This window comes from Mustela nivalis (genome assembly GCF_964662115.1).
Source record: "Mustela nivalis genome assembly, chromosome: 3".
NCBI lineage: Eukaryota > Metazoa > Chordata > Mammalia > Carnivora > Mustelidae > Mustela > Mustela nivalis.
This window is the reverse complement of record NC_139022.1, coordinates 116,187,852-116,206,200: the sequence shown is the minus strand read 5'-3', so window position 1 is coordinate 116,206,200 and position 18,349 is coordinate 116,187,852. Positions and strand designations below refer to the sequence as shown.

The following is an 18,349-nucleotide window of genomic DNA, read 5'->3' as shown; positions in this document are numbered from 1 at the left end:
CCCTGGGCTCTTGCTCACCTGTATCCATGGAAACCAAGGATGGACTGAGAGGGCTTCACGGTTCAAGAGAAGTGGGAGAGAGTACATTTCTTTGTGGAAGTGAAAGATACTGTGTTTAATATGCTAAGGATGTCTCAGTTGAAAGGAAACCACATCTTACCTGCTTGACTCCTGCTGTGTGATGTGCCTGGGCCCTGCTCCTCAGCTCTGGACATCAGTTACAAGCATCTGTGACCTCCCTGGCCCTGTCCCCAACTCATTCCTGAGTTGAATATGAGGTGAATAAGGACTGGAATCTTCATCTGCTCTCTGATCACATAAATGTCCCACAGGCACCCCATGCAGTCATTCAGCATTCACTGGGCCTCCACTGTGTGCCAGCACTGTTCTAGGCTCTGGCGAGGTGTGATGAAAATAACACAGGAAGCCCCATCTCCAGGGGTCCTCAAGAGAACGCAACAGAGGCCATCTCTTCTTCTGAGAAGGATGGGCCCAGGGACCTGCTGAGAATGCCAGCAACTTCAGACACGCTCAAATGTCCTCATGCCACGTTGTCCTGGCTCTAGTCTGGGCCTCTCCTCAGTCTCTCTCCAGTCCAGGCTTGAGATGGGAGGGAGAGATGACAGTTCTTCTAGGGTGGGGGAGGGCATCAGTGGGAAGCAAGAAGCCCCAGAGAAAGATGGGGCCACTGCCAGAACCTCCAAGTTTCAAGATAGCAGGCAGAAGGGAGTTTCCAAGGGGCACTCGCTGAAGGGTGCCCAGCTTCAGGCCTCTTGTCCAGTCTGCTCATGGTTCAGGAGCCATGAAACCCTCAATCAGGTCTCCTCAATGGAGAAGTCCTCAAATCGGAGCTCTTTTCAGCTCCACAATGAGAGTAGAGCCCTCCCAGGGCAGCTGGAAGGATGGCTGAGCTAGTGTAATGCCTGGTGTACTCCAGACGCATAGCAGAGTTGCCTTCCTGCCTCTCCTCACCCCTCATCCCTCAGGCCCCCACTCTAGGCTCCCTGGGAGTCCCTGGGTCCCATCTCTGCCAAGTCACTTTCTGCTCCTCTCTTTCCACGGCCCCTCCTCCTAGTCCCCCCTCCCTCTGTCCACCTTGCTCACAGATCTTGGAGCTCTTTCACTGGTTGCTTCACTATTTCATACTCTTCTGTGCTCTGACCCCCCTTGCGATGCAGTCCTAGCTCCTTGGCCAGGCACCTGTGGCCTCCCAGGCCCTGGGGGGCTGGGCTCTCCAATCCCACCCTCTGCTGTGGCATTTGGCCGACACCTCTGGGCCTTCGCTCTGGTTGTTTTCCACCTCCCATCTCTGCAGACGTACCTCCAACTCCTTTTCTCTGTCCCTCAAGCCAGTCCCAATCTGGCACCTCCACATTCCCCCTTGACCTTCTCCTGCTGACCATGAGCTGTCCTCATAACAAGGATGACCAGGATGGCCAGCCCTGGGAAAACCATCTTAATCTCCACCCTTCTGCAGGCCTCCAATCCCACCCTTCCTAGTGCATAGGCAGGAGCACACGCCGGACACGGCTGGATATAGGTTTATTGTGGCACTGGGTGTGCACAGGGGCTGGTGTGGCCAGCACCAGTGTGTGATGGTGGTGGAGGGAGTGGGGGGAAATGGAGGGAGTGCGGGGAAATGATGAGGGGAGAGGGCAGGGCCCAGGGAACCCCAGGCTCAGGCCAGGAGTTGGGTGGAGGGGGTGAGCTCTGCCAGCCCTATCCAGAAATCTGGGGCGAGCCTCCGGAAGGAGCTCCCTCTGGCTGGGCTGGAAGAGGCGGCCCTGGGTAGGAGTGGCTCACACGTGGGAGAAGGCGTGGCTCTTGCAGAGGGGCTTGTCCTTCTTGGAGTAGAAAGTCTTCCCTTCCAGGTTGATCTGGCATATCTGAAGACAGCCAGGGTCAAGCCACATGGGGCTGGGGGAGGCAGGAGGGTCCCCTTCCCAGCCTCTCATGAATTCCAGAGGCAGGGAGTGGAAGGGAGGCTGGTGAACAACACGGGGCTGGGTTGGGTGGGGGGTGGGGGTCAGACCTGAGTCCAAGGCAGGGGGCACTCACCGCACACACGAAGCAAGTATCATGCCAGCTGAAGCCCAGCGCCTCCAGGAAACGGTCCCCTGCGTCGATCTTGAAGTCACAGCCCCGGCACTTCGTGCCAAACATCTTCTCATAGTCTGAGGATGAAGGCAGAGAGGAAGGGGGCCCTGGGTTTTCAACTGCCCCCACCAACCCCTTACCCATGGCCACCCCCCACTCCGCTGGGGCCCCCTACCTCGCTCGCAGTAAGGGGCACCTTCCTCCATGTAGAAGGCCCTGTTCCGAATGGGCGTCTTGCAGGCTGCACAGGTGAAGCACTGCACGTGCCAGGTCATCTTCAGGGCGTGCATGATCTCCTAGGAGGACGCTACAGTCACCAGGCAGCTTGGCCCCTCCTCTCCAGAGCTGGGGACACAGGAAGGCTGGCCATGGGCCCTCTTCCTTCCCATGGTAAACGTCACATCTGCACACCCATCACATCTGCACACCCACCCTCCCCACTCTACCTCCAGCCCTGCGGTCTCCCCAAGGTCGGCCACTGTGCCTTGCCTCTGCACCCCAAACCCACCTCTCCCCACAGCTGTCCCCAGCTCAGCTGGCAGTAACTCCCTCCTTCATCTGCTCAGCTGAGATGCCCCTTTCTTTCATACACCCCATCAAAGCTGCCAAGAACCCGTTAGGTCCTCGGTCAAGGTGCATCCAGATCCCTACCACTTCTCATTGCCTTCCTGATGTGGAATGTGAGCCTCGGGCATCCTGGCCCCGGTGGGGGCCGGAAACGCCCCTCTGAGCTCCTCCTGCCACCCCTGCAGGCTGAGGTCAAGCTGAGCGAGGCCACATTGCCCTCTGCTGGAATCCCGGCCTACGCTGCATCCTCTGCTCTCCCCACATTGCCTCTGGCCCTCCTCTAGTACTCCAGTCTTGGGGCTTCACACGGGCTGTCCCCTCCACCTGTCTACCCCACGTATGTCCCAGGTCTCACCCCTTACTGCCTTCCAGTTTCTGCTCGTGTCCCCTTCTCCAGAGGCCTGTTCTGACAACACCAGTTAGTACTTCCCATAGGCTCGTCCAAACCTACGTTCCCAAGATCTTTAATTCTGTTCTCTACATCCCTCGGCAGGTTTTACTAACACAGGACCCCATGATGTACTTATTGCTTAGCATTTCCTCTCCTCCCTTCTTCCTGATCAAACGTAAGGTCCAGGAGGGAATGAGGTGTGATACTTCTAGAAGCTGATACGCAGCAACAGTGCCCATCCCTGTTGGTGCTCAAACCTGCTTAATGGCCTGGGGAGGAAGCCGAGGCTTGGGGAGGATCTGTGATCTCTCTGGGCCCAGGCTGTCAATCTTGGGGGTCCAACCAGACCTTGCTTCTTAGCTGGGCAACTTGGCCCATAGCATTACTTTCTCTTGACACTTGGTTCCTTCCCTTGTGAATAGGGAACCTAATCCCAGCCTTGCAGGTTGTAAGGATGGCCCCATGTTTGAAGCTGGGGCTCTCAGACCCCATGTCTGCTGGGGCCTGGAAGTGTACCCCACAGGGCAAGATGTTCCTGGGGAGCACCTGTTTCTGCCTGTAGGGATATTGCTGAGCAGTTCGTGCAGAAATGCCCGGAAGGCTTAGGTTGAAATCAGGGTGTTAAAATGAAATCTGATTTTAAGATACTGCCCGTTAATTTAAAATGCAGGTGTAGACCAAGCAAGACACATGGGCAACACCTGGCTCTCCGATGGCCTGTCGATGCCCTCCGCCTCTCTGTCACAGCTCACATATACCTCGCAACCACCCTGGCCAGGAAGTGACTGCCACCATGTTGGTGAGGCCCAGGGAGAGTGACCCACACCAGGTCACAGAGTCACTAGATCACAGGAATGCGTTTCATGGCCAGGTCCAGCTATCTCCAAAGCAGGCTTTTCCACTGCCTGGTGCTGCCTCTTTTCAAGAAGCAGACAAAGGCTGTGGGGGAAGGAACTCGGCTGCAAGCTGGGAGGATGGTGGGCTTGGGCAAGAGCGGGGGTAGTCCAGAGCTGGGACCAGTGTGTGGCAGGAAGGCAGCTTTCTGCTGGTATTCTGAAGGACCTGGAAGCCAATTATCGGTATTTATTTTAATGCCCTAGTTTCCTCAATCTGTCTGCCTTTCCCCTCTCCACTGCCCTGAGCCAGGCCCCAGCAGCCTGTTCCCCTCTCTAGCTCAGTCTCCCCTTGCCCAGAGGAAGCTTGCTGTGGCAGAGCTGACCTCATCAGCCCCAGTGCCAAACTCCTAACACGGCCCCCGCTCACCTCTTCCGTCTCATCTCACACCCTTCCTAGGTGTTACCTTGTGACACAAGCTATTCCTTCTGCTTGGGGTGTTCTCTCCTGATCCTTCTCCAAGCCAGTTCCTACTCATTTTTAAAGTTCAGCTCAGATGCCACTTCTATCCAGTCCTTCAAACATTTACTGGTCACCTCCTGAATCTAAAGCACGATATAAAGCAGACCAGCAGTGGTCCCAGCCCACAGAATTCACACCTAGGAAAAAGATGGGACAAAGGACTGGGGAGTAGTAAGCAAACTGTGGGGCCTTTGGTCTGGTGGAAAGGGTGGGTATCAGGGAAGGTATTCCTGAGGAAATGAAAGGAGTCCCCGATGAGAAGGAACAAGGTAAAGAGGGTGCTAAAATAGTAATCCTGGTAGAAAGCACAGGCTATGTAAGGGCCCTGTGGTAACAGAAACATCACATGGGCAAAATGAAATGGGCCACATGGCTGGAGCACTAGAGAGGGACAAGTGGTGAGAGGGGGCTCTTAAGAGCACAGGATTTCCAGCGGCCCCCAAACCTGGGTAGGTCTCCTCTAAGGTGTCCTTCATGGTGTGCCGCTTCCCACCAACTCCCCGGAAACAATCTGATTGCCCTCTGTTTCTCTCTCTGTGCTCCAGACTGATCTCCCCGGGCAGCCACAGTTCTGAGCTCTGGGCACATATAGGAACAGAGCCCGTCAGGTTGGGGAGGTAAGCCTTCCCCGTTCCCCCCCGCCAGGGTGAGGTAGGGGCTTCCTAGAGTTTGTCAGACCCTGAGTCCCTATAAGAGAGAAGCTAAGGGCCCCTGGGCCTCTGTGGAACTTGAGCCTGGGTAGGAGTTCCTGGGGACAGAAGAGGGTTTGCCACCCAGGATGTGGGAGCCAGCCAGGCCCTATTCGTCTTGGCTTCTCCTCTGTGTCCTGGATGATAACCCTGTCCACTCAGGACAGGGGTACAGCAGGACAAGAGTACAGGGTAATGCAGACAAAGCAGTCACTGAAGAATGGGGCCTTGATCTGTAGATGCCCAGCTCAAGAAAGGTCCTGGGATCCAGCCCATTCTCTTAGAACAGTCCAGTGGGGCATGGCCCAGCCTGGTGCGAAAAGGACCGTGATCTGGGGCAAAACTCCCTCATCTAGAAGATGGGAATCACCACAGTTACTTCCTACGGTAGGACCGTGAAGTGGAAGCCCCACACACTGTAAGTGCCCCACAACACAAACTGTCACTATGACAAAGACTGTGGTCATATCCATTCCCCCCTTTTGGTCTACTGATGGAATCTCTGTTTTTGTTGCTGGCCACAAGGCTGCCCCAAACAGACGGTATCTCCCAAACTCCCTTGCAGCTCAGCATGGTCATGTGACCAAGGTCTGGCTGACAGGATGCTAAAATGGGGGTTGGGCAGCAGCATCTTCTCAAGATGGCTGCCACGGCCCCCCATCCCTTCTTCCCCTTCCCGCTTCCTGCTGGCTTTCTGAAATGTGGCAATTTTGGCCAAGGCTCGAGAGTCATCTCAGACTACCAGTGTTAAGTAGGTGCAGAGAATGGCCAAGAAACAAGACACAGAGGCCTAGATCTGCCCATTAGTCCCAGACTGCCCACCCCTGGACTTTCTTAGGTGGAAAAGAAGCTGCCACTATTTGGAGTCTTCTACTGCTTGTGGTCAAGGTAATCCTTGCTAATGTGAACATCACCACAGAGCTCTTTGGCCACATTTGGCAGCCCTGCCTCGGTATCCAGAAATAAGGAGAAGCAGGAAATGTGAGGAAGAGCACAAGCTGAGAGTTAAGAGCGCCTGGGGCTCTTCCAGCTTAGCCCTCGTGCTCTGCAGCCTGAGGCAGCTTCTGCCGCTCTCTGGGCTTCAGTTTCCATACAGGTGCGACAGGAACCCCATTAGCTTTTCACCCTGCCTGGTTCTGCCCCCTTTTCCTCTGGCAGTGCCCTTGACCCCTGACACCCTCTGAGTCCTACCCACCTAGTAGGAACTCCTGGGGGCAGGGCCCAAACCTGTTACTTCATGAGGCATTCTCGAGCATGGAACACACTATCTGGCACACTGTCCACATTAAATAAAGAGAATGAACAAGTGAAGGTAGATGGCCCATCATACTGTGCCCGTGACACACCGAGCCAGGCTCCAAGCCTGGCTCCTGTTGGGAGCGGGACTGCCCTGCAGAAAACATGGCCAGGCTCTGTTGTGTGTTTAGACTCAGTGGGAAGAATGGGATTTTTGAATCACAGATTTGTGTCTGGGTTTCTGGCTTTGGCACTCCATAGTCCTACACCCTCCAGGCACAGTAAATTATCTTTCAGAATTTCTGTCTCCTCGTGCACTGGAGGTGGCAGAACTGTGGGTCAGCTTCCTCAAAGCCTGTCACGACCCCCTTCCTTTTTGCCTTCTTCTTATGGAAGATGAAGGCTTAAGTACTGGGTTTGCCAACCTCCCCTGCAGCCCAGGTGCTCACAGGATAACAATTCCAAACACTGAGATAAAGACGCAAGTTCCTGGTTTTTCTTCCAGAATCAAAAGCAAAAACCTTGTTAAAATCATGCCATTTGGCCTTGCCCTCTCCTGCCCACCTGCAACAAGAACACAAGGCCTGGGGCTTGAGCAGTTCTTGGGGAACTGTGATATGAGAGGCTTGGGGACAAGGGTCTACATGCTACTGATTTCGGAGCCAAAGGCAGGAAAAGTCTAAAGGCATCCTGAGCTGCAGTTTCAGCCCTGGAATTCTTGTGAGTGAAGTAAATAAACCCTTCTGCTGAAATCTCTGTGGCGAGGTTTTATTATTGTCGCTGAACACAACCCCACTGACTAGTTACTGGGATCCGCGCAGACCTCCCTCTGCAGGTGAGGCCATCTTGTTTTACTTCGGGGAAACAATCCTCCCTCAGTCTGTCTGTGGTGCGGGTGGGACCACCCGACCTCTGCTCCACTGGGTAGCACCCACGCCCGGCTAATCCAAGTCCTGAGGCTCGGGCCAGAGATGTGCCTGTGACACAAGTTAGTCCCACTAGCATCAGCACCAGGACCCCTGATGCATCAGCTGGCAGGGGCACGCCTATCCTCCCTGCAGCGTGAAACTGGGGTCACGCTGGAGCCACTGTGGCGCCACCTTTGCCACCTTCTAAGGACAAGTATGCAGGGAACGAAGCCAACACAGATGACAGAGGCAAGTTGGGAAAAGTCCTGATGATCCCAGGTTCTACCTTCAGCTGGGCCTGAAGCTAGTGCCCCTTGGGCTTTCTGAGTGTTTGAGCCCATATACAGAACCTGCTTTTCAGAAGTCAATGTTATACTTCACTTTTATGACAGACCTGCTAACTAAAAAAACACCCAAAAAAGAATTTTACTTTCACAAAGAAAGGCATAAAGTGAGAGTGTTCAGCTCTTGGTTCGTAGTGAGCCATCCCAGAGGCAGCACACAGCCCTCACCTGAGCAAGGGACCCTGCCCGGCTCCTGCCCCGGGAGCCATACTCCGCATCCGGGCACCAGGCCACATCCTGGCACCAGGTACCCACGGCTCTGAGCTGTGTCTGCAAGCATCTGTGCTTTATCTTGATTTACTTTGTGCATCTGTTAGCAAGATGTGTCCGAAGGTATCAGGAAAGCCTACACGAGGTTATTTTTTAGGCCTGGGAATGCTCAAATTTTTTTCCACATAAATTAACAGTACTTGCTTCTTCACTATGCCATTTCAGCTTGTGGAAGTTTTCACGGGAACACTCTACTTTCAAAGAGCTGGGGAAACCCGTGCCATTCTCGCTCGCTTGAGCCCCTCAGAGTAGGACTTCGGTCATCGGGGAAGATCTTGGCTAACACAAAGTGAGGCTAGGAGAGCATCCTGTTTATTAAGATGCTAAGGACTCAAAGGAGTCCCGAGAGGTGAGCCCCCAGGCCCAAGCGCCCTCCCCTCCACCCACCCACCAGCCCCACTCACGCCTGTGATCTTCTTCTTGCACTTGGCACAGCTGGGCGCATAGCGCACATCATAGCAGGGTGGGCAGAAGATGGCCCCCTTCTCCTCAAAGAAACCGCCCTCTTCCAGGACCTTCCCACACTGGCTGCACACAAATTCCTCGGGGTGGTATGCGTGGCCCAACGCAACCAGGTAGCGGCCCCTGAGAGGGAGGTGAGGCCAGTGAGAGGGGATGTATGCCTAGTCTGCAGAGGGTTAGTGAATACCTACTCTGAAGCCTGGAAGGGAAATTCATTCTCCCCATCTTCCAGATAAAGGAGAAACAGGTTTGGGAGGTGACCCAAGTGATGACACAGTGATGAAGCCACCCTGCTCTGATGACAAGACACGGTGCTCGATGGTGTTGGGATGAAGAGGAGGTTACACTGTGTGGGGGCTGCTGACCCGGGGCCCAGTGAGATAAACCAGAGGAACTGGTGCCCTGGGGGCAGGAGGCCCAGAGTGCCCAGCGGCTCTGAAGACCAGTGGGTACCTGAGCTGACCTTGGTGCCCACTCTGGCCCACTTGCCTGGTCCATCTGGCCTGGGGAGGGGCCTGTAGGCCCACATCAATGTCTGAAGAAGGGGGCTCTTCGCAGAGCTGAGAGCTGACAGGAGTGAAGAGCAGTGCAGGACAAGGGCTGAGCACTAGCAAGGTTCTAGGGAGCTAGCATGCCAACTCTAGGCCCCAGGGAACAGGGCAGGGAGGGAGGGGCCTCGGGTCTGTCTGCTCTGAGAGCAGAGGTTTTGGCAGGGATCAAGTGAGCAGGAGGGAGAGCAGAAGGGCTGAGAGGGACAGGCCCTTCCCTGCCCGGAGAGTGGTCTTTCTAGGGGTGAAGCCTGAGTGTGCTGTGGGTACATCCTCCATTTCAGCAGGGCAAATGCTGACAGAGGCTGACATGGGGTGGGATGGGTTGGGGGAAGGGATGCAGGATGCAGAACCTGAGGACCTAGGCCGGGTCCCTGCCCCTGCCGCAACTGGGAACTGCATCCTTATCCTCCCACAGTGATGGCTGAGATGAGTGGGGAGCCAGGCGGGGACGCAGAGGTCGGAAACATACCAGGGCCAGGCTTTAGGACGGGAAAGGCCAGAGTAGGAAAAGGAACAGGGCCACCCACCGGATGACCTTGTGGCATTGGTGGCACACAGGAGTCTTGCCATTGTTGCCACTACCGGCTCCTGGGCCCCCTCCAGCGGCTGCCTGCACGATGGATGTGCGGTTCTGCAGAGGCGTGGGTGTGGCTGGCTGGCTGTGCCGGGTCAGCACTGTGCTTGTCTTGTCCGGGGCGTAGCGCTCGGCAAAGGCAGGGTCCACAGCCCAGGGTGGGCGGCTAGTGGGACTGGGGGTGGTAGGGCCTGCCGGGGCTAAGGAAAGTGGCTCCAGGGAGGTACCCAGGGACCCCAAAGGTCAGGGGCTTGAGCCTGGGGCAGCCTGGAGGGCCCCCACCCCCATCCGCATTCCCCTGGAGGCTACCCACCCTTCTCCAGGCCCAAGCCCACTCTCTCTCACCAAGCCAGGGTTCCTGGGGTGTAGCTGAGGCTGGGGCTGGGGCTTCTGTCCTGGACACCTGGCTGCAAGATCTGCCATTCAAGGCCTTGTATGGTTGAGGCTCCTGGGGTGGCCCCACCCCCCCAACCTTGGTCCTGCTGGCCCCACGGGAGAGACGCCTGGGATCATGGGAGCTGCTGGGCTAGATTCCGGGTCCCACAGGGGTAGGTAAGGGCAGGGCAGCTCCTCCTAGCCAGGTTCCAGCTGGCAGGTCTGTCGTACAGGGCTGGGAGGTGGAGCATGGCGCTCTCCCTGCTGAGATGGTTCTTGGGGCTTCCTCAGCCCCCAGATAGAGCTCTGACGGCAGGGCCTCCTCTGCCAGGTACCGCCCCCCACTGAGACCCAGACTGGCACGGCCCACACTGGGTCCGAACCATCTAACACCCCCACACCCAGAACACAAACCAAGCCCACGAAGATAGAAGGCAGAGGCAGAGGAAGCAGGGCTGAGAATGTTTATTTCCATGCTCCAGCCAGCACAGACCTGGCAGAGAATAATACCACAGGGCAAAGAGGTAAGGCGGTGTCAGACAGAGCCAGGCCCTCCACTAGGCCAGCAGGAGGCTCAGTCCAGGGGCAGGAAAGGAGGGAGTGAGGTAGGCGGAAGCTGCAGCGACCAAGAAGGGGGTGCCCTGGGTAGAAGGAACAGAGAGAGAGAGAGAGGCAGAGAGGGCAGTCGGCCGGTGAGGGCCGAGCTACGACTGCACGTTGAGCACGTGGGCAGAGCGCTGGTGGTGCCAGTCCCGGAGGCGGGTGTAGCGTGGGCTCTGCAGCTCCAGGACATACTTTTCCCTGGGGGGGCAGAGAGAAAAGGAGGAGGAAGTAGGAGGAAGGAGAGATGGAAGGGAGGCAGGGAGGGAGGATGGAAGGGAGGAAGGCAGGAAAGAAGGAAGGAAAACAGAGAGCCCTGGCTGGGGACCCTCAGGAGCAGACACAGGGTGGTGGCTGGAATGGGCGAGGCAGGACGTGAGAGAGGGGCTACTGCGCATCCTTTTACCTTGATTTCTTCAGGTGCTCCTCATCCGGGTCTTGCACTGAGAGGGCAGAGGCAGGCATTGGCCAAGAGAAGTTAGAGGGCCACCCCAGCCCTGAGCCCCAGCAGAAGGTCACGGGGCACCAGAGCAAGCTCCAGCGGAGCCCGGGCCCAGGCTGGGGGCCAGCAGGAGAGTCCGCCCTGCCCTGGGCTGCCACTTACTGAACTCGGTGCCCGTGAGGTGGGCAAGGATGCGGAAGGAACGGGACTGGCCTGTCCCGGGCCGAGGCCGCCAGTCCTCTGTGTCCTCCATCAGCCGCTGCTTGCTGGCATCTGGGACCAGCGGCCGGAGCGGCTGTCTGTGGGGAGGGTGTGGCTCAGAACCTCACGCAGGGGGTGGGCCATGGGGGCAGCCCCTCCCGGGATTGGTGCATGTGGCTTATGGTGCTGGGAGAGTGGGGGAGCGCAAGGCCAGGGCCCTGCTTGGTGGTGGGGGGGGGTAGGGTAGCTAAGTGACAGGAAAGGAGGGCGGCTGGGGTGGGGAGGGGCCACCGCCCAGAATGCCAAAAGGAAGGAAAAAAGGAACAGGCAGAGGGGCTCACTGACTTGTCAGGGGTCTGCACCTGTGAAGGAAATAGACAGATGGACAGATAAAGGGACAAAGGGACAGACACAAGGAAGAAGAAAAATGGCAAGGGGTCAGAGTAGCCAGGGGCAAGGCTGCACTGAGTATCTGGGGCTCAGTCGCCCGACACCACACCCCAACCCAGGGCCACCAGCTGGGGGGCGTTGCCTGGCTCCCAGCGCCCAGGAGGGTGCAAGAGCCACACCCTCGGAGGGGCCCAGTGCCTACAGCCCCGCCCCGGCCGCCAGGGGTCGCTGCCGCACGGTTCCAGCCAGGCTGGGGCGCAACGCAGACTGAGCAGCAGCAGGGGCGCGGGGCCTCAGACAGAAGGCGTGGGCGGGGGCGAGGGCAGTGGGTGGGCAGGTCCGACGTACCCATTCTGTTGCAGGGCGCTGTCAGCGGGCAGGGGCGCCCCGAAGGGCCGGGCCGTCTTGTTGAGGGAGGCGCTGGGTGCAAAGGTGTACCGCGGGGGGTCCGCGGCGGGGGCCAGGGCCTGGGCAGAGACACAGCCGGGCAGGGCAGGCAGGGGCGGGGATGCTGGACAGGAGGGGGATGCCCCCCTGGTGTGGAGAGGACAGCGGTTCTCCAGCCCCACACTGACACATCCGGCCGGGAGCATGGGGGCCGGGGCAGGGGTGGGGGGGACGACTCAGTTTTCAAGGGGCCCATGTGGGAGGATGATCTCAGCCCACCTGGGCCAAAGGGCAGATGAGTGCGGCTTGTAGCACAGGCCAGCGAGGAAGGCAGCAGACAGACAGGCAGACATGCGTGGTGCCCAGACCGTGCGGCAGATCCTGGCCCAACTCCCAGTTTCCCAGACTCTCCCAGCTCTGGCCCCCACCCTCTATTTCCAGCCAGGAATGGGGTTATCAAGGGTATCAAGGCTCCTTGCTGTGGGAGAGGGCTAGTCAGCTCAGCAGTCCAATCCCACCCCTACCATCACACAGATGTCACCCTAAGATGTCCTAGGCCTACCTTCTGCGGTTTGCTCTGAGGTGGCTGGGCCCTGGAGGAGAAGGGGAAGGGGTAATAGCAGGCCAGGCCTGAGGGTGCCCTCACCCGCCAGGTAGACCAGGGCCCTTGTACCTGCTGAGACCCAGGCTGAGGCGATCCCCACAGGCACGAATCCTATTCTGGGCTTCAATGTGCGTGAGGCTCCCCGCATTCTCCCCATCGATGCTCAGCACCCAGTCACCCACAGCTACACCAGCCTGTGCAGCTTTGCCTCCAGGAGTGAGCTGTGGGGAGATAGAAGGTCACGGCAGCCCAAGGCCTTTGCAGACCAAACTGAGGCCAACATTAGTCAACCCTGTTTAAGCTGTCCCTCTTCTAGAACCCAGAGGCCTCTTCATTCAATGCATTGCTCAGCAGCTGCTGAATACTGGAACCTGGGAGGGTGGGGTTCACATGAACTTCATAAACACCACAATCACCTCATTTGTTCACCTCCATGACCCCCCTCCCCCATGGGGCAGAACTGCTGTGACAGTCACCAAGCAGCCAGTGATAGGTGAAGCCCCCAACTTCCCAGCTCCAACCACAGTCTTTGAGGTCCCTGCTGGCCTCCTGCCCAAGCTGTCTCACCCAGCCCGTGGCTTGTGTATAATGCCACTTCCTCCAGGACACTAGGTGTCCTCTCACTGACCTCCTACACTCCCAGCACCCTGTCCTGGGGCCATCTGCAGGGATCTGCCAGGACCCTCTGAGAGCCAGGAATAGGCCCAGGTACCCCGTGAAGTGACTGAAGGGGGTCTAATGTGTCGGCTAGGGCTGTAAATGAGTGTTACCCTGAAGCCTTCGAATGCCACATCACCCTCTCCCCCAGTCATTTGGGCTCTGCCTTGGGAATCCCTGGTTCCTATGAAAAATGAAGGGTAGTAGGGGGCTGGCAGTAATGGTCACCACCAGCATGAACTGAGACAGTCATGAAGGAAGCAGAACTTGGCCCTGAGGTTAGGAGGGGCCATCAGACCTTGGAAAGCCCCAGTGGGGTACTTCTCAGAGCCCTGATAGAGGTAACCCTGACAAACCCCACTGGGCGCTTCTAGCCCTCTAGCCCCTCAGAAAGGATGATGCAGCTGTTCGTGGGTCCAGCCCACAGAGCTGCCTGGGCGTCTGGCAAGGGACCTAGCATTAAATACACTTCTACAGGCCAACTAGAAGGCCAATTCACATTTCATAGGTTGGAGGGTAGGACTGAGAGGTACTGGCTGCCTGTGGCCCAGGAGGCTCCTCAGGTGGGCTGACGCACAGACTGAGTTGAGGCAGGGAGAGGGGAGGTAGGAGGTTCTAGAGACATTTCCAGAAGGCAGAGAGACCAGATGCAGCACAGCGGCAAGAAGGGAGAGCTGCGTCTATTTCATGCTTGGGAAGTTAGAAGGGAAAGACAGCTGGGTGCCTCCTTCATCTGCTAAATGGTAGGAAGAGCAACTGACATTTATGGAGCACCTAATACTGTCACATGCTAATACTGACAATTCCAACAACCTGTGGAGTAGAGTCTGAGATTATATGCTTTTTACACATGGGAAAAAAAGGGAGTTTATGTAACTTGCCTCAAGCCACTCCATTAATAAGAGGCAAAGCCAGGGCTGACCCTGACCCTAAGGCTTCACTACAATACACTACCTCTGCTGAGTGTTGGGACCCAACTCAGAGGTCAGCCTACCTAGAACAATTCCCTAAACCCCTGGTCGGGTCTGGGGCCTAGATCTTCTTTCTCGCCTTTAGTTCAATCCAACAGCCCGTTATAACAAGCATAGAGAAGTGACACCCTCGAAAGGAAGTGACTTACTCAAGGTCATGATGAGTCACTAGAAGGGAAACCTGGTCCAGCCACTCCCTACCCACACAAGCTGGCTCCTGGGATGTGTGGGCTAAGCCTGAGGTAGAGGTCTTAGGGGTGAGCAGGAGCAGCTGGCTCCCAGGGAGGGGTGGGGATCTGGGGACTACTTCCTTTCCTGAGTGAGGAGGACAGGAAGCACAAAAGGGATAGAGGAGTGGTCAGAGAAGTGGAGAGGGAAGCAGGAGAAAACCCTGCTGGGTGTGAGGTGGGGGGCTGGAGAGACAAGAAGGCCCGAGTCAAGGAGGGGGAAAGCCAGAGAGCTGGACACTGCAAAGGGTGGGGGTGAGTCAGCCTGAGGGCTCTAATGAGCAGCCCAACCCCCAAGTCTCAGACATTACCTCATCTCCCAGGCCTGGGCCCACAGCCAGCCCTAGCCCCTCCCTCCTCCCTGGGGTCAGGGGAGAGGGAAGGGCTGGCCCAACTCAGAAAAGACCACCCCACCCGCCCACCCACCAGGGCTTAGGTCCAACTCCAGCTTTGGGCTCAGCTTGTGGCCCCACCCACAGCTAGGGCCGCTGACAAGGGAGCTCAGACCCAGAGTGCCCCCAACAGGCCACATCCTAAAGTCCATCCCTCAGGCTATTATGTTGCCCATCCCCTCCAATGAAGAAACGGAGTCTGAGTCTGAGTCCAGCCAAGGCCTACAGCTCCCCAGCTACATGGGCTAGCACTTTCCCAGAGAGAGGGATACAGAACACGTTTTTAGGGCTAGCAAAGCTCGACAATTATGTAGGGTTGGGTTTGTGTAGTCAGGAGACCTAAGCTACCCATCTGGCAGGGCAGTTTCCAGGGGAATCCCATAGAAAGGTTCCTGGAAAGAACAGTGACCACCCGCCTGCCCTGGCCACCAAGCCCGATTCCCACAGACAGACTTGGCCTTGGGGGCCCTCTCAAGCTGGGCAGTGCCTGGACAACCTTCTGGCCCCCTCCAGGCTGTGCTTGCCTTGGGCTTCCTGCCAACAGCTGCCTGCCCAGTGGGCGCCTGGGTGGGCCTCTCTGGACAGGCGGATGTGGGGGCAGGAAGTCCCCGCCCCCTTCTGACCCCCAGGCCACAGACACCAGTCCAAGGGCTGGCCTCATTTTCTCTGGGCACCCTCTTTGTGTCCCACAACTGACCCTACTACAGTGGGAGCCATGTCCTCGTGGTCACCAGCTGAGGGGCCCACCAACGGCATTTAGGGGTTTAGGCCCCAGCCAGCTTTTTTCAGTTCTGTGGACTCTAGTCACCAGCTGGCCTTCCCAGCGTGGGGTTGCATTCTTGGGCTTATAAGGCAATCCCCCTGCCACAGGGAGGAGCCAGCCCCAGCTCCACCCCTTCCAGGGCAGGGGCTCAGGAGCTGAAGTTAGAACCCTAGATCCCATACCCCTGATTTGGGTCAGGGGCCACTGCATCTCGCATAGGACCAATGGATGAAGATGGACAAATCTCACAGAGGCTGGGAAGTGCCCCCCCCCCCAAAAAAACTGCAGTCTATCCCAGTGCCTGAATTCCAAGCCCTGCTTTGCCAAGGAATCACTGTAAAGGCCCCTCTACCTCTCTGAGCCCTGAGTTCCCACATCTGGGAAAAAAGGATGACAACTGCTATACCCTCGGTGGCAATGGCACTGAAGTGAGATCCTGCAGTCAAGAGTGCCCTGGCTGGGGTTTAGCTCCAAGCATTGCTCCTTCAAGCAGCTTAGATACTTCCCAGAGACCTCAGGCTTCCCTCCTGCAGAATGGGCATCTCCCTGGGGCCTCAGAGGTGACCCCAGGAGCTTTGTTGAATGGCATCAAGTACTGAGCAGTGCTGGGGAACCTTGGGTGCTCCTCTCCCAGTACCCACCTAGTTGGGAGCCTTTGTGGCAGATGTCTGCCACATCTCTGGAGCCAGATACCTCCTGCTCTATTGGACCTGGCTCACTCCTGCTCAGACTCCTTCCATCACCCATCAGAGACCTGAGCACCCAAAGACTCCTGGGGGAGCTTCTCCCCTAACGTTGGCTCACCCTGGAGATGGAGAGGGGCACATTGAAGTCCTTGCCCCCCTGGAGCCGAAAGCCCCAAGGTGCAGGCCCCTCCAGCACCACCTTGAAGGACTCCATGGTGCCTGCTCCTGGGAGGAAAGAAAAGGTGAGTGGACACCATGATGGGGGAGCAGGCAGGCCCAGCTCTGGACACCAGCCGTGGACTGGTGCCAGGCAGGCACGAGCAGCCGAGCAGCCATTGACACAGCCAGGGCCCCTGTAGGCGGGCACCTTGTCAGGTGTGGCTGGGTTTCTGGCTGGCAGACCTCATTCTGGGAAGGCAGGGGCAACTCCCCTCCCCCAGTGACTGAAATGATGAGGGAGGGGTTCCCCTTCTTCAGCCTTGAGGTTCTTATCATGCACAAATGGGCCGCAGGGCTAATTTGACACGGGCTCCCCCCAAGCCAGCCTTAAGCCTCGGACAGACTGCGGGTGAGTCAGGGGCCGGGCGCTCCTCTCCCCCGCCCCCAGGTCCCGACAGGCAGGCCGCGCTGAAGCCTGCTCGGACTATATAAGGCGTGTAAGCTGACACTGCGAAGCCAGCGGAGGGAGCACACAGGGGTTCGGGACGCGAGGGGGAGGGGTGGAAAGGGAGGCTGCTGGAGCGGGTCCTAGCCATTCCGGGACGGGTCGAGGCTGATGACGACCCCCGGGCGCTGGGAGAGACCGGGCGGGGCCGTGGCCCCTGCGGAAATCGGTGAGGGCTAGGACCCCAAAGCGTGGCCAGATAGGGGATTCATCCTGGAGCCCAGCTGGGGTGGCGCCTCCTACACAGGCCTAGTAGCATCCGGACGTGACTCAGTTTCCCCCGTCCGCCGCCCGGGCCCCATGCTTTGGCCGAGTCCCGGGCGCAGGAAGCAGCGCAGGCGCCAATCTGCTCTGCCGCAGCCGGCTTCGCCGCAGGAAGGCGGGGGCGGGGGCGGAGGCAGGGGCCCAAGTTCGCTAAAGGAAGCGCAGCGCTGGCCCCGACCCCATTGCCCTCCGTGGTCCCCAGCAGGCTCTTGCCCTCAGCCTGGCCCAGCCCGAGACGCCCCGCGCGGTCGCCAGTACCTGCTCGGCCCCGCCGAGGCGCTGCTCGGTGGCTGGCCCCAAAGTGCCTCGTTGGGATCCACCACCCGTGTTCTGACCCCGCCCCCGCCGCCGCCGCCCGCTTTGAGCCCGCGGGAGGGGGCGGAACCATAGGCCACGCCCCGTTAAAGTCACGCCCGCGAGCGGCCGCTCTACGACAGGGAAGCCACACCCAATCCTTTTGCCCCGCCCAATCACGAAGTCCCGTTTTGCTTTGAGCTGGAAGGTCTGGCCTGCCGGGGACCCCCTTGGCGGGGCGGAGCCTGGGCGGGGTCTGGACGGGATCTGGGCGGGGACTGGGCTTCAGGTCATCTCGTCTGGGAGCCTGCGAGAAGCTCGCCCAGCCCTTTGCGCCTCCTTCTGGCCAAGCAGAAAGAAAGCGGCCTTCGAAACCAAGCGGACCTGGACATCCTGAATCTGTTTCCTCCTTGGAAAAAATGGGGCAATAATAATAACCTTGCAGGTCCATCGTGAGGATATGCATTGTTTGGCATAGGGTGCAAGTCATCGGCGTCTCCAGAATTTCTAGATCGGAGGGACTTGCGGGTGTGCAACACCTCGAGGTGGAGTTAGTTGGGGTGGGGACAGGGGATCTTGAAGTTAGGTTTGTAAAACTCTACAGACGGCAGAAAATAATGGCAAGAGAGGACAGAGTTGGAAGGGGACCCTGGCTGGAATCTGAGCCTGACCCCAGGCAGTCAACATCCCTTTGCTTTGTAATGACTCCACACTGTTGAAATGTTCTGTTGCCTGGTACCCCACTCCAGAGAAGGCAGCACCTGCAGTGGGGATGTAAGAGAGTGAGTGACTCTAGCAGAGGTGTTGGAGACCCCACTTTGTCCCAAGTGGTCATCTCAGGCAGATAGCACAGGTGGCAGGGGAAATGGAGCAGAAACAGCAGTGTGTGGCTGAGTGAATAGGCGTCTACCCCTCTGTTCCTTCTAGGGCATGGGGCTGCTCTTCTCCCCCCTCTGCCAACATCACATTTCCCTCTTGTGCATCATT

General features: G+C 57.9%; 1 protein-coding gene across 10 annotated transcripts; it reads right to left on the bottom strand.

Annotated features, from left to right (window-relative positions):
- Positions 1 to 1,525: 1,525 nt before the first annotated feature.
- On the bottom strand, positions 1,526 to 17,494 carry PDLIM7 (PDZ and LIM domain 7). Of its 10 annotated transcripts, none has more exons than XR_014309934.1 (14): positions 17,327 to 17,463; positions 16,259 to 16,365; positions 12,514 to 12,665; positions 12,403 to 12,433; positions 11,802 to 11,920; positions 11,405 to 11,425; positions 11,025 to 11,161; positions 10,827 to 10,863; positions 9,791 to 9,861; positions 9,399 to 9,645; positions 8,263 to 8,443; positions 2,273 to 2,442; positions 2,059 to 2,174; positions 1,526 to 1,886 (listed from the first exon to the last, which is right to left on the bottom strand). XR_014309934.1 is itself a non-coding variant. In XM_082724300.1 (14 exons), the coding sequence occupies exons 1-14, from the start codon at positions 17,454 to 17,456 to the stop codon at positions 1,800 to 1,802; spliced, it is 1,557 nt and encodes a 518-aa protein (XP_082580426.1). In that variant the 5' UTR covers positions 17,457 to 17,463; the 3' UTR covers positions 1,526 to 1,799. The 10 variants fall into 10 exon arrangements, 7 of the variants coding, with proteins under 7 accessions (XP_082580426.1, XP_082580428.1, XP_082580430.1 ...); XR_014309935.1 differs by having other exon boundaries at positions 9,791 to 9,852; XM_082724300.1 differs by having other exon boundaries at positions 2,273 to 2,393.
- Between the last annotated feature and the right edge of the window lie 855 nt (positions 17,495 to 18,349).

Bases quoted from the DNA above. Each gene is read 5' to 3' on its own strand.
- PDLIM7 (XM_082724300.1), bottom strand. From the start codon at position 17,456: ATGGTTCCGCCCCCTCCCGCGGGCTCAAAGCGGGCGGCGGCGGCGGGG. The intron at 9,646-9,790 runs GTGAGAGAGAGT...CACTTTCCTTAG, and splicing joins ACCCCAGGAACCCTGGCTTG to CCCCGGCAGGCCCTACCACC. The intron at 1,887-2,058 runs GTGAGTGCCCCC...GGCTGTCTTCAG, and splicing joins ATACTTGCTTCGTGTGTGCG to ATATGCCAGATCAACCTGGA.